This window comes from Thalassophryne amazonica, chromosome 7, assembly GCF_902500255.1.
Source record: "Thalassophryne amazonica chromosome 7, fThaAma1.1, whole genome shotgun sequence".
Classification (NCBI taxonomy): domain Eukaryota; kingdom Metazoa; phylum Chordata; class Actinopteri; order Batrachoidiformes; family Batrachoididae; genus Thalassophryne; species Thalassophryne amazonica.
The window spans coordinates 87,783,638-87,799,233 of record NC_047109.1 but is presented as its reverse complement, the minus strand read 5'-3'; the positions used below and the strand labels follow the sequence as shown (position 1 = coordinate 87,799,233).

The 15,596-nt window shown below is 47.1% G+C and overlaps 1 protein-coding gene across 1 annotated transcript; it reads left to right on the top strand.

The window, feature by feature from the left end:
• The first annotated feature begins 5,960 nt into the window (after positions 1-5,960).
• LOC117513332 lies at positions 5,961-9,818 on the top strand. Its single transcript, XM_034173558.1, has 2 exons — positions 5,961-6,183; positions 8,386-9,818. Exons 1-2 carry the CDS (start codon positions 6,079-6,081, stop codon positions 8,926-8,928), a joined length of 648 nt encoding a protein of 215 aa, XP_034029449.1. The 5' UTR covers positions 5,961-6,078; the 3' UTR covers positions 8,929-9,818.
• The last annotated feature ends 5,778 nt before the right edge of the window (positions 9,819-15,596 follow it).

Genomic DNA, 15,596 nt, shown 5'->3' with positions numbered 1-15,596 from the left:
GCTCGTTGACATTAACCCTATATCATGAAATTGACCATATGTGTCTTTTTGCAAGGAATGTTTTCACAGTTTTTGCTCTATGGCAAGATGCATTATCTTCTTGAAAAATGATATCATCCTTAAACATCAGAAAAGTGTCCAAAATATAAATGTAAACTTGTGCATTTATTGATAATGTAATGACAGCCATCTCCCCAGTGCCTTTACATGACATGCAGCCCCATATCATCAATGACTGTGGAAATTTACATGTTCTCTTCAGGCAGTCATCTTTATAAATCTCATTGGAACGGCACCAAACAAAAGTTCCAGCATCATCACCTTGCCCAATGCAGATTCGAGATTCATCACTGAATATGACTTTCATCCAGTCATCCACAGTCCCCGATTGCTTTTCTTTAGCCCATTGTAACCTTGTTTTTTTCTGTTTAGGTGTTAATGATGGCTTTCGTTTAGCTTTCTGTATGTAAATCCCATTTCCTTTAGGCGGTTTCTTACAGTTCGGTCACAGACGTTGACTCCAGTTTCCTCCCATTCGTTCCTCATTTGTTTTGTTGTGCATTTTCGATTTTTGAGACATATTGCTTTAAGTTTTCTGTCTTGACGCTTTGATGTCTTCCTTGGTCTACCAGTATGTTTGCCTTTAACAACCTTCCCATGTTGTTTGTATTTGGTCCAGAGTTTAGACATAGCTGACTGTGAACAACCAACATCTTTTGCAACATTGCGCGATGATTTGCCCTCTTTTAAGAGTTTGATAATCCTCTCCTTTGTTTCAACTGACATCTCTCGTGTTGGAGCCATGATTCATGTCAGTCCACTTGGTGCAACAGCTCTCCAAGGTGTGATCACTCCTTTTTAGATGCAGAGTAACAAGCAGATGTGATTTGATGCAAGTGTTAGTTTTGGGGATGAAAATTTACAGGGTGATTCCATAATTTATTCCTCAGAATTGAGTGAGTCCATATTTTTTTCCTCTGCTTGGTCTAAAAAAGTAACCGTTACTGACTGCCACAATCTTTTTTTCTTGATTTCTTATAGTGTTTCTTAAAGCCAGAATGTTGCTATTTGAAATGACTTTAGTTTTGTGTCATGTCTGTGATCTGCTTTTTTTCTACAAAATTAAACAACTGAATGAACATCCTCCGAGGCCGGTGATTCCATAATTTTTGCCAGGGGTTGTATATATATATATATACACATACACACACACACAATGAATGTTCTCTTCCATATGGTTGGATTCAAGTTCAACCTCATCTATCCCAATATCATTAGGGCTTCTCGTCGTGGGGGAACTCTCCATCTCCTCTGTAGTTTCCTCATTTCCTCTACTTTCTGGGACACTCCTCAGCTCAGATCTATGTACTTGCCCGAGGGGCCCTTCCTCACCTGCAGGTGCTATGGAATATGCCACACCTAAAGCAGGGGGTGGACGGACTATCTGGTATGGGACTGGATCCCAAAAGTCCTGAATCTTATTACAACCCCTTACAGCATGATTCCGTGTGTAAACAAGAACTCCCTCCTCAAAATCTGGGGCCAAAGGCCTATCCTGATGTTTTAAATCCCTCTGCTCCACTTTACCATCTACTCTTTGCTTAACAGTCTCATAGGCTGCAGCGAGGGACTTTTGGTGCTCCTTTATCCATTCTTCTAATGGGAGGTCTTCGTCCATTTCATTCTCCACAAGAAAATCAATTGGCAGCTGTGGCTCCCGTCCAAACATCAAAAAGTATGGTGTCATGCCAGTTGTCTGATGCACAGTCGTATTATAAGCAAACGTGACGTGGCAAATGACGAGGCCATCTACGTTTCTGCTCAGGTGGGAGGGTGCGCAATAAATCATGTAAAGTGCAATTGAAACGTTCTCACTGGCTGTTCCCAGAAGGATGGTACGGTGGCGTTCTACTTTTATCAACTTTATACAATCTACAAAGCTGCTGGACCAAACTACTTTCAAAATTTCTGCCTTGTTCTGAGTGAATTCGACTAGGGACACCAAAAATCTGGAACCAGTTTTTTACCAATGCCTCGGCAACTGTACTCGCTCGCTGGTCTTTAGTAGGAATAGTTTGTGTATACTTTGAAAAAACATCAGTCAATACAAGGACATTTTTTTTGCCATCTGTAGAGGGCTCTAAAACTGTGAAATCTATTGCCAAAATCTCATGTGGCCGATACGCCTTAATTGTTCCATGAAAGTTTTAATTCTTGGCTGCACAGCCTTAGACAACACACACCTTTCACAGGTTTTACACCGCTTTTCCACATCTGAGTACATGTTAGGCCAGTAGTAACGTGCACGCACTAAATGAAAAGTCCTTTCCACCCCCTGATGACCCTGGTCATCATGAAGCGAGTGAAGGACTTTTTTCTGCAAACGCTTGGGCATTACCAGCTGCTTAACCTCAGAGTGTCCATCTGAAGTGACAATGCCACGATAGAGCACCGAATCATGCTCCTTAAGCCAACCACACTGCCTTAACAACTCCCTTGTGCCTTTAGCAGGCTTGCTACGCTCCTTAGCATCAGGCATTTTGCCCCTCTCCCAATACTCAAAAAAGGGGCCAATATTGGGGTCCTGATGTTGGAGTATACAAAGATCGGAACTAGATAACCCGGGCAACGCACTGATCTCTTCCTGCACTCCAATGCCCTCTCCATCAATGTCAGAGCCAACCTCTGTTTCTCTGAGTTGGGAGTGTTGGCACGACAAAGCATCAGCATTAGCATTCTGAGAACCAGGGCAATATTTTAACGTGAGGTCAAACGCAGCCAATTCGGACACCCACCTCTGCTCTGTCGCTCCCAACTTTGCAGTGGCCAAATGACTTAAGGGATTATTATCAGTAAAGACAGTACACTTGTTACCCAGTGAATACTCCCTAAACTTCTCAGTTACAGCCCATTTAAGCGCCACCAATTCTAATTTCATTGAACTGTAATTGTTCATGTTGCACTCTGTGGGTTTTAGCAAATGCTATAGGTTGCAGCTTACCCTGATACTCCTGAGAGAGGACCACTCCTAACCCTCCATGGCTGGCATCCGTTTCTAACACAAAATGCCTCTGGAAGTCTGCATAAGCAAGAACAGGCGTAGTGGTTAATGCAGTTTTAAGTTTCTGAAAACTGACCTCACACTCCGAAAAGCTTTGGACGTTTAGTTCCATCATTTAACTGAACTGTAACTTGGTTAGAACAATTTCGAGCAATATGCCCACTTTGTTCACATCGAAAACAAATTGGTTTGCCATCTACTGTTTTTCGAGGTCGAAAATTTCTTACTCTGGTGGGAGGTGCACTACTTGTTGCCAGGGCCTTCATAACCAATTCTAACTGGGACTGCTGCGCTATTTAAACAGTTCTTTCAGTCAGAGAGGGCAGATTGTTTTACCTGCTTTACATGTTTCGGCTACTTCCTGTAGCCTTCCTCAGAAGCGTCACAAGCTGTCAGTGGTCAGAACACTGTACAACTGGGCCACCATAGTCACAGATACACAGGACAGGGAAGGAGGAGACACACATACACAAAACCAGAACACAAATGCGATGTAATATATGAAATACCATGCCTATCATGCAACAACACATACATTGGGGAGACAGGGAGACAATTTGGAACAAGGAAAAATGAACATCAAAAACAATGTGAAAAAGAGACAGCCAACAGACAAGAGCAATAAAAGAACAAGCCAAGCAGGAAAATCTCAAATCAGCCATATCCGACCATTGCAAGAGGGGAAAATCACATCATGGACTGGACCAATGCCAGGGTCATACGTGCTGAAAGCAACAAATACCACCGCTGGATCAGAGAGGCCATCGAGATCCGCAAGCGAGGTCCAAGAAGCATGAATCGGGATGAGGGGGCCTACACCCTATCACATACATGGGATGCGGTCCTGGAGAAGACGTCAGACAGTAGGGGGCGTAAGTTCCCCGTGCTGTCTGGCCAAACCAAGAAGTAGCAGCCTACAAGACACGTCACTTCCCCATCTTGTGACGCTTCTGAGGAAGGCTACAGGAAGTAGCCGAAACATGTAAAGCAGGTAAAACAATCTTCCCTGTCTGACTGAAAGAACTGTTTAAATAGTTAACTTAAGAAGACAGTATGAAATTTCACAAACGGGACTGCTGCGCCTTTAACATAGACACCAGTTCAACATAATCAGCTTGGTGAGACACAGCACTTTCACACGAGACAGACATCTCATTCAAGACTGAAGTATTATTGCCTTTATATTTAGATGCCTGATTTTCATACTGTGCCATCCATTTTGTGGCTTCATTTCTTGCATCTCCTATAGTCCAATTTGGATTAACAGTCACTAAATCTCTCAGTCTTATTCTGAGTGCCTGGTCTTTTACACCATCACAGAACTGGTCTCGTAAATCATTAGCAACAACCTGTGCATCTGTTTTGACAACCTGATACATTAAATCCATTAAAAATGGGAATATTCAAGCAGAGACTCACCCTCTTATAAAATTTTCATTTTAATGTAATTCAGGAGTGCATACAACCATACACTTCTTTAAGAACCTCAAAAATACATTCAACATTTTCCCTTTGAACAGCTGTTAAGAACTTTATCTCAGTCCGAGCAGCACCTTCCAAGTGTTCAAACACTATCTGGGCACATTCTTTTTCACTGGGCCCTCTAGTTTGCCCAAAATCTCAAATTTTCTCGATCCATTCATCCAATGTCAATGCATCAGCACCATCCAATCTGCCAGAGAACAGCGGTATTTTCCTGTCCTACTGGACATAGATGACAGTGTCTGTGTGTCCTACAGTTTGTGCAGCTCCACCCGTTGCTCCTGACGAAGTGGAGGGCCTTTCTGAGTCCGTAACCGTGCGTGCAGCTCTCAGCGCAGCCAGTTCATTTTCCAAGTCTTTAATTCACTGTGACATGGCCCGTCTGTCGGCCTCATCCAGAGCTCCACTGTTACTGGCCAAATCCATCATGTGTCACCAGCGAGACGAAGTTTCACTCTGCCCCCACTGTCTTTCTAACTTAAAACAAAAGTCACTTCCCCACATTTATATCCTGTTCGTGACGCCAGATGTTACCACAGGTAGTACACAGAATGGACCAGAAACAGAATAAAGTTTAACAATATTTATTCTTTTAAGTTACACTTCATCTTGATCTGACCAATCCAAAACCATGCATTGAAAACATAGATTCACAGCAAAACACTACAAACGTAGGTAAACCCACAGTAACATGCATTAAGATTCACTTTAACCCAAAAACACTGCAGGCAGATGAGGTCGAAAATGGTCAGAACCTGAATAGTGTAGCAAACAAATGGGGAAGTGACAAAACAAATACAACCAAGAAAAATAAAATTAAGAAACTGAGTTAGACCATTCATATAAACGCTATGTGACGGCGAAACAGATGTCCTGCTCGGAACGGACTAACTCGAACCAAAACACCAAACTTAAAAACACAAAAAGGCAGCGGTACCAATTAAAAGTGAGTTGTCATTCTTCCACACCCAGTCACGCATACACACAATCCCTCCAGTCTTCCTCAACGGTAAAAGACCCAAATTGTCCAGGCAACCTTTTCCACATGTGGGCCCAGCAAACACTCTGGCCACCGCACCGGAAACTGGCATCCCCCTGGCAAATCGACTACTTCCGTTTTTATAGGAAAATACTCAGGGGGAGGGTGACACCTAGTGGTGCCCTACGTTACATGTATTTCCCCAATATGTTTCATCAAAACGTTCCCAGAACATTCTGGTAACGTTACCTAAAGTCATAGTCTAGTCGTTGAAAGAAATATGGAGTAAGAAAGACAGTGAGACTAGAATTTTAAATGCTCCGAGGACTTTCCTGCTCCGACAGGTCGAGGGAGCAGCAGGTTTTCCGAGCTGCACCTGAAGGCATCACTCTGAGCGTGCGCATTGTGCGCATGCGCGCTGGTCACGTGTGAAAACAAACGCTTCTCTGTCTGGTTGTGTTCGCACAACCACACGAACAACTTCAATAAACTTCACAGTAGTTAATAATAGTTAACTACTCCGACTGTTTCCATAGTAACGCTGTCAGCGTCGGGTATGTTCGCAGGACCGATGGACTTTTGTGTAACTGAGTGGGTGAACTTGGGCTCCAACATGATGGTGTGTGTCGCTGCTTTCTCCTCCTCCTGTCAGCTCTTCAAGGTTAGTGTGACTTATTTAACACTGCAGTCTGTCCCAACCGCTGCATATTTTATCATCCTTTGACTTCTGGAAGTTTTGATATTCTTAAATAAATAAAAGCTTTTTTCTGACACCGCGTTTACTATTTGAAGTAGTCGTGTATTTGTTCAGGAGCTTAATATAGTTTGAGAAACTGCAATAAAGTTAGAAAAATATTCACAGGTTCCAAGTTAACGGCTCATTAAACCTTAATAGAAACGTTGTAGAAAAAAAGAACACTAGTTTATAACCTCAGGAAGGTAAAACTTAATTTATTAAATTTAGCATAGAGGGTTTTTTTTTTCTTTGTTAAAATATTCAGTAAATTCCCTGTAATAGCAACATTTTAACAATGAAAAAAAATAGGCAAAATTATGCTGTATGACATTTTTTCCAAATTGAGTGCTGTAGTATAATCAGCAGGAGACATTTGACGTGCGAAGTGAATTTGGTGTCACTATACATTTTGACAGGGAAGTTATTGAATATTTTAACATTGAAAAAAATTTCAAATTATGCAAAATGACATTTTTCCAAACTGAATGCTGTAGTATAATCATCAAGAGACATTTGATGTGTGAAGTGAATTTGGTGTCACTATACCTTTTGACAGGGAAGTTATTGAAAATTTTAACATTGAAAAAAAATTCCAAAATTATGCAAAATGACATTTTTCCAAACTGAATGCTGTAGTATAATCATCAAGAGACATTTGATGTGTGAAGTGAATTTGGTGTCACTGTACCTTATGACAGGGAAGTTAGTGAATATTTTAACATTGAAAAAATTCCTAAATTATGCTAAATTACATTTTTTTTTTTTTTCAAACTGAGTGGCGTAATATAATCAGTAGGCGACCCCTGGTGGCTGAAGTGAATTTGATGACGCTACACCTTGTGACAATGAAGTTATTGATTGAAAAAACTCTCCAAAATTATGCAAAATTACATTTTTTTCCAAACTGAGTGATGTAGTATAATCACTAGGAGACATTTGATGTGTGAAGTGAATTTGGTGACGCTGCCCCTTGTGACAATGAAAAACAGGGCGTGGCCAGTCTAACGTATCTTCCTGAACAGGCAGAAGACCATATGTGGACTTAAGTGGCACATGCCACAGAAGTCTAACAAACTCTTTCAGGCATAAACTTTGGTTTTGGTTTGGACATTCCTACATGAAGTTTGTGTCAAGTGTGTCCTCTTCTTCAAGGTGCTGCACAAACATGGTTTCTGAGATTTGGCTCCCTGGTGGCCACAATGAGTACCAAAATGCATCCAGTTTTAAACTTCTCCGAGGTCTTGATGTGGTGACCTCGGTGACAAATTTTCACTTTGATACACAAAGTATTTCTCAAGATATCATGTACATTATGACCACACATGGACAGACAGGAGACACACTGAGTCAAACAATTCCAAGACCTGCTGTACCTTCAGTGACGCAGATGAAAAGGACTTTATTCAATATGACTCCTTTAATGTGAACATAAGCCACTGCGGTGTCCATTCAATTTCAGTCAGGTTTGCTTATGCAAATGTAAAAATGTTGAACTCATTGCTGGACTTCGATCCTCTAATCAGGATCAAATATTTCTAATCAGGATCAAAAGTCAGCGCTCACACTCAAAGGTCAGGGTCAGAGGTTGTTGATTGGCATAAAAGTTCAGCAGTCAGGATCAGAGATCAGTAATCAGTACCAGTATGTCAAAGATCAGTAATCAGGATCAAAGTTGAACGTGTGATGATATATCGGCAGTCAGGATCAAAGAACAGTAATCAGTACCAGTATTGCAAAGGTCATTAACCAGGTCAAGATCAAACTTTAGAGAGTGCGATCAATTATAAGCATTCATGATCAAAGGAATTAAAAGTCAATGCTCACAATCAAACAGGATCCCATTCAGAGGTCATTCATTGATTGGGATCAAAGTTGAGTTATCAGGATAAAACATCAGTAATCAGGATAAAAGGTAGAAAAAAGTAAACAACAAACAGAAATGACATGACCCGCTTATGAAGAAGCACATTTTATCTCACTATTGTTTTATTTATTTATTTATTTATTGTAAAATTGTCTTTAACACCAATCTGTCTTGTGTTTAGTGACTAATAATAAATGTGGGTGTCCTGTATTGGCCGTTCTGGCTGATTTTGCTGCTGTTTTTTTGGGTCCACCCCGCTGCAGAACCACAGGGCTTCATCAGTCGGATTCTTCCTGCTCGGGCTCTCAGCGGCACTTTTCCTCTTTCGTCCCTTCAGCTCACAACTGGCCTCCATCCAGAACAAAGCCGAATGGTCCAGTGAGATTCTGGCTCCAGCGCTGGTCTCCTTTGAGTTCTTGTGGCTGAGTGAAGACCGCAACACGGCTCACGTCCTTCTGTGCGGCTCCTGCATGCTCCTGGGCCTCTCAGACTGGCTGTCGGCAGACGCGCTCATGATGATGGTGCACTGTCTAGGCCTGTCGTCTCTGTCCTGCTGCATGATGGTGTGCATGTTTGCCGGGAGTGCATTAGGGGCTGTGGGCGGTGTGGCCCTCAGCCTTCCACTGCTTGTGGCTTCTAGAGATGGAATGATGTCTGTTAGTCCGCTGATGTCTCAGGCTGCATCTGAGGGACTGATGAAGTGTTTTTTGAAAGTGTCTGTATCTGTAGGCTGCTGGGTGTCCACACAGGCCCTTAAAAACTTTCTGGTGGACATTAATGATAGATACAACATGCCGCTCAATTAAAACACTGGATCTGTTTATTCTGTGTCAAATCATCATAACTGACAACTTGGACAAATTGCACAACCAGGTTCAGAGCACAACTAATTCATGACCTGATTAATTAAAAAGTGAAGCACTGTGCATACTTTTCATTTGCACTGTACATGTTTTTTTAATGAACAACATGTTAATTATGGTGTTATTATGTATGAATGTGTTGGATTTAATGCGGGTTGTGATTAAAATTTAAGACGCAGGAAATTGAGGCCCTCTGTAGGTCACACTGGAATTACACTTTTTTGTTGTATGTTTTTTTAATGGACATTGCACACAGTTTGGACACTGGATTCCTTTGAGTTTTTGTGCTGCAGTTTATTGTACCTGCAGTGAACAGTCCAACCTCACTGTGCCTGTTTGATACATATCAGTGCACATTTTATCATTACTTCTCAGGTGATGTGGTCTTTGCACTTCACTATCGCTGAAATATTCCAGAATTATTTGTTGCCCAATTTTCTAAAAAAAAAAAAAAGAAGAAGAAGAAACATTATGGGTTGTCACTCAGGATTCTTCATTTGTGAGCAGCTGTTTCATCATTTCTTCTGCAGCTTTTGAATAAATATCTTCAGGTTTGCATCAGGAAAAACGTCTTCATTCCTCTTCATTGGGTTTGTTAACACGGAGTAACGGGTTTATGCAAGACTGATTTAGTTCTTAATGTTGCTGTGTTTGGAAAAAAATGCCACGTTTTTGGTCTTGTTTGTTTTTCATCACAGAAAACAAAAGTGATCATATTCACTAATGTTCAGCTGTTGTATTTCAAAGACCTTCCGTCTTGTCATTATAATTACATGTTGTATGGTGGCCTATAGGGGCCACAAAACTTTCAAAATAAGACAATGTAGCAAATGCAAATTATTGGTTTAGCTGATAGTGCAAACTACATATTCCTTTTTTAAAACCCTATCAGTTATGCTTAGTTATCATCACTTTACGGTTAACATACGTCCAAGTATTCAATGGATGTTGACCTTCTCTAACCATTACTTTGAGACAAAGCATTCAGCACAGTCAAAACTATTACATTTATTAATCATATTATCTCAACCAATAATTTGCATTACTTTGTACCAAAATTGGAGCAGGTGTTGTGTGGGCCGCCGAAGAGGAGGTACTGCTGGCCCACCACCACAAGATGGCGCCCTGCTTGAAGTGCGGGCTTCAAGCACGAGAGGGCGTCGGAGCGACCAGGAGTGACAGCTGTCACACATCATCCGTACCAGCTGTCACTCATCCACTACTCATCACCACCACCATAAAGGCCGGACTGCAACTCCACCTCCCCGCCGAGAAATCAGCTACCATTCAGGTAATTTTCTCTGCTGACTCAAAACATTGAGTATTAATCTGAACTTCTTTGCAGCCGTTTTCCTGTGGTGTGTCCTTATCTGTGGGATTGGCGTTTGGTGTGATCAGCGACGGCTTCGCCTCACACCCCAAACCAGATAAGTGGTTAAACAGCAGCTGCACGAGTGTGTGATTGGAGGTGGAGGTGCTCCCTCCTAACTAAACACTGACTGTGGGATTACTGAGTGTGCGAACTCACACTCATCAGGACTGTCTCTGTTCTCTGCCAGCAGTACCGGGTCTGACTGCTGAAGACAGCGGCCACCTGGGGCGCAGGGCTTGGCGGCTCCGGTGTTCTTCAGCTCCGTTGGTGGTGGAAGCTGTGTGGGGATCCGGCTCTTCTCTCGCCAGGCGTCTTCTATCGTCGAGCCTGCCCACACGTCACCTGGTGTATGATTGACAGTCCACCATATTGTTATTGTCTGTACGTCGTCGTGCGATTCACAACATTAAATTGTAACTTTTGGCTTATCCATTGTCCGTTCATTAACGCCCCCTGTTGTGGGTCCGTGTCACGACACTTTCACAACAGGATTTCTCGGCCAGCGTCATGGATCCCGAGGGGCGTCAACCATCGCTTGAACAGCCAATGGAAGAGCGAGGTGCACAGGCGCCAGCAGGAGGCGTGTTGGGTGAGCTGCAGCACATCTTAACCGCCTTTACCGCTTGGTTGGACTTAGTTACCGAGCAGAGCAGTGTTCTCAATCGTAGGATGGAGGCTCTCACCGCCCAGGTGGAAGCGCGTGCTCAGGGCGCTGCTGCAGCGCCTCCTCCTGCTGACCGTGTGCCAGAAACAGACATTCTGCTGGTCGTTCAACGAACCCCCCCACCTTCCCCTGAAGCATACATAAGCCCTCCGGAGCCGTACGGTGGCTGTGTGGAGACGTGCGCGGACTTCTTGATGCAGTGCTCGCTCGTCTTTTCACAGCGTCCCGTCATGTACGCGTCAGACGCTAGCCGGGTGGCTTACGTTATAAATCTGCTTCGAGGAGAGGCACGCGCCTGGGCTACGGCGCTCTGGGAGCAGAATTCACGGCTCCTAACGGTTTATACTGAGTTTGTGAGGGAGTTCCGACAGGTGTTCGACCACCCTCATAGAGGCGAGACCACTTCAAGTGTGCTGCTGTCGATACGGCAGGGGCGTCGGAGCGCAGCGAAGTATGCAGTCGACTTCCGCATCGTGGCAGCGCGAGCCGGCTGGAATGCTGTTGCGCTCCGCGCCGCCTTTGTAAACGGACTGTCTCTGGTTCTTAAGGAGCACCTGGTGGCGAAGGACGAGCCGCGGGATTTAGATGGGCTTATCGACCTGGTTATACGGTTAGACAACCGATTAACAGAACACCGACGGGAGCGAGACGAAGGGCGTGGTCAGGCACAAGCCGTCCCTCTTCCTCCCGGGTCCGAAAGGGAGCCGACTTCCCCACGCTCCGCTGCCAGGGCTCTCCACGTGACGACAGCTCCCCCTGATGACGTTGCTAGGGAAACGAGCAGGGCCAAAAAGCGATCAGATCAGAGACAAAGGAGGCTGATCCGTGGAGAGTGTTTTCTCTGCAGCTCTACCGAGCACACACAGAGAGAATGCCCCAAACGGTCAAAACAGCAGCACTCGTCCTTAGAGACTGGGCTAAGGGTGGGTCACAACACCCACGTGGGGAGACCCCGACGATCTGCACGTATCCCAGTCACGATCCTGAGTGGGGATCTAACCCTTCACGCCCCAGCACTGGTGGACACGGGGTCGGAGGGGAATCTGCTGGATAGCAGATGGGCAAAGGAGGTTGGGCTCCCTCTAGTGGCCTTACCGTCACCATTGTCGGTGCGGGCACTAGGTGGCACCCTTCTTCCAATAATCACACACCAGGCACAGCCAGTGACATTGGTGGTGTCTGGGAATCACAGGGAAGAGATTGTGTTTTATGTAACACCTTCTACCTCCTGAGTGATTTTGGGTTTTCCATGGGTGTTAAAACACAATCCCCGGATTGATTGGCCGTCTGGGGTTGTGGTTCAGTGGAGCGAAACCTGCCACCGGGAGTGTTTAGGATCCTCGGTTCCACCCGGTGTGACAGCTAAGGAGGAGGTTTTAGTCCCCCCCAATCTGGCGGCGGTGCCAGCCGAGTACCACGACCTTGCTGACGTCTTCAGCAAGGATCTGGCACTCACGCTGCCCCCGCACCGTCCGTACGATTGTGCCATTGATTTGATACCAGGCGCTGAGTACCCGTCCAGCAGGCTGTACAACCTCTCACGTCCGGAACGCGAATCAATGGAGACCTACATCCGGGACTCGTTAGCTGCCGGGTTGATCCGCAACTCCACCTCCCCGATGGGTGCTGGTTTCTTTTTTGTGGGTAAGAAGGACGGCGGACTCCGTCCATGCATTGATTACAGAGGGCTGAACGAGATCACGGTTCGCAACCGATACCCGTTACCTCTGTTGGATTCAGTGTTCACGCCCCTGCATGGAGCCCAAATTTTCACGAAATTGGATCTTAGGAATGCTTATCACCTGGTTCGGATCCGGGAGGGAGACGAGTGGAAGATGGCATTTAACACCCCGTTAGGTCACTTTGAGTACCTGGTCATGCCGTTCGGCCTCACCAATGCGCCCGCGACATTCCAAGCGTTGGTTAATGACGTCTTGCGGGACTTCCTGCATCGGTTTGTCTTCGTATATCTAGACGATATACTCATCTTTTCTCCGGATCCTGAGACCCATGTCAAGCATGTACGTCAGGTCCTACAGCGGTTGTTGGAGAACCGGCTGTTTGTGAAGGGCGAGAAGTGTGACTTCCACCGCACTTCTTTGTCTTTCCTGGGGTTCATAATCTCCTCCAACTCTGTCGCCCCTGATCCGGCCAAGGTTGCGGCGGTGAGAGATTGGCCCCAACCAACGAACCGTAGGAAACTACAACAGTTCCTCGGTTTTGCAAATTTCTACCGGAGGTTCATCAAGGGCTACAGTCAGGTAGTTAGCCCCCTGACAGCCCTGACCTCCACAAAAGTCCCCTTCACCTGGTCGGATCGGTGCGAAGCCGCGTTTAGGGAGTTGAAACGCCGGTTCTCGACTGCACCAGTTCTGGTGCAGCCCGATCCCAAGCGCCAGTTCGTAGTTGAAGTGGACGCCTCTGACTCAGGGATAGGAGCCGTGCTATCCCAGAGCGGAGAGTCCGACAAGGTTCTCCATCCATGTGCCTACTTTTCCCGCAGGTTGACCCCAGCTGAACGGAACTATGACGTCGGCAATCGGGAACTTCTTGCGGTGAAGGAGGCTCTTGAGGAGTGGAGACACCTGTTGGAGGGAGCATCGGTACCATTTACGGTTTTCACGGACCATCGGAACCTGGAGTACATCCGGACCGCGAAGCGTCTGAACCCCAGGCAAGCCGCTGGTCGCTGTTCTTCGGGCGTTTTGACTTCCGGATCACCTACCGCCCCGGGACAAAAAAACAACGATCTGATGCCCTGTCCCAGGTGCATGAAGAGGAGGTCAGGACGGAGCCGTCAGACCCCCCTGACACCATCATCCCCGAGTCCACTGTCGTGGCCACCCTTACCTGGGACGTGGAGAAGACCGTCCGGGAGGCCCTGACACGGAGCCCGGACCCGGGGACAGGTCCGAAGGACAAGTTGTACATCCCACCAGAGGCCAGGGCTGCGGTCCTTGACTTCTGTCACGGTTCCAAGCTCTCCTGTCATCCAGGGGTGCGAAGGACCGTGGCAGTGGTCCGGCAGCGCTTCTGGTGGGCGTCTATGGAAGCCGACATCCGGGAGTATGTCCAGGCCTGCACCACCTGTGCCAGGGGCAAAGCCGACCACCACAAGGCCCAAGGCCTCCTCCAGCCTCTGCCCGTGCCTCGTCGCCCCTGGTCTCATATTGGCCTGGACTTTGTCACGGGCCTCCCGCCGTCCCAGGGCAACACCACCATCTTAATGATAGTGGACCGGTTCTCCAAGGCGGCCCACTTTGTGGCCCTCCCGAAGCTCCCGACGGCCCAGGAGACTGCAGACCTCCTGGTCCACCACGTCGTGCGTCTGCATGGGATTCCATCGGACATTGTCTCGGATCGTGGTCCTCAGTTCTCCTCCCAGGTCTGGAGGAGTTTCTGCAGGGAACTGGGGGCCACCGTCAGTCTCTCGTCTGGGTACCACCCCCAGACGAATGGGCAGACAGAGCGGACGAACCAGGAACTGGAGCAGGCCTCCACGCACCCGACGGCCTGGAGTGACCACCTGGCCTGGATCGAGTACGCTCATAATAGCCAAGTCTCATCTGCCACCGGCCTCTCCCCGTTTGAGGTGTGTTTGGGGTACCAGCCCCCATTGTTTCCACTGGTGGAGGGAGAGGTCGGGGTGCCCTCGGTCCAGGCCCATCTGAGGAAGTGCCGTCAGGTGTGGCGTACCGCCCGCTCTGCCCTGCTCAGAGCCCGGACGAGGGCTAAGGCCCATGCAGAACGCCAGCGTTCCCCGGCCCCTGCATACCAGCCCGGGCAGGAGGTCTGGCTATCCACGAAGGACATCCCCCTGCAGGTGGAATCCCACAAACTCAAAGACAGGTACATCGGACCTTTTCCCATCCTCAAAGTCCTCAGTCCGGCCGCAGTGAAGCTGAAGCTGCCAGCTTCACTGCGGATACACCCCGTGTTTCATGTGTCAAGACTCAAGCCCTGCCATACCTCACCACTGTGTGCCCCGGGACCAGCGCCGCCTCCTGCCCGGATCATTGACGGGGAGCCCGCGTGGACGGTACGCCGGCTCCTGGACGTCTGTCGAAAGGGCCGGGGGTTCCAGTATCTGGTGGACTGGGAGGGTTATGGCCCCGAAGAGCGCTCCTGGGTGAAGAGGAGCTTCATCCTGGACCCGGCCCTCCTGGCCGACTTCTACCCGGACAAGCCTGGTCGGGCGCCAGGAGGCGCCCGTTGAGGGGGGGGTCCTGTTGTGTGGGCCGCCGAAGAGGAGGTACTGCTGGCCCACCACCACAAGATGGCGCCCTGCTTGAAGTGCGGGCTTCAAGCACGAGAGGGCATCGGAGCGACCAGGAGTGACAGCTGTCACACATCATCCGTACCAGCTGTCACTCATCCACTACTCATCACCACCACCATAAAGGCCGGACTGCAACTCTACCTCCCCGCCGAGAAATCAGCTACCATTCAGGTAATTTTCTCTGCTGACTCAAAACATTGAGTATTAATCTGAACTTCTTTGCAGCCGTTTTCCTGTGGTGTGTCCTTATCTGTGGGATTGGCGTTTGGTGTGATCAGCGACGGCTTCGCCTCACA

Coding starts and splice junctions, on each gene's coding strand:
- LOC117513332 (XM_034173558.1), top strand. CDS start 6,079: ATGTTCGCAGGACCGATGGACTTTTGTGTAACTGAGTGGGTGAACTTG. Junction 6,184..8,385: donor CCTCCTGTCAGCTCTTCAAG/GTTAGTGTGACT, acceptor ACCCCGCTGCAG/AACCACAGGGCTTCATCAGT.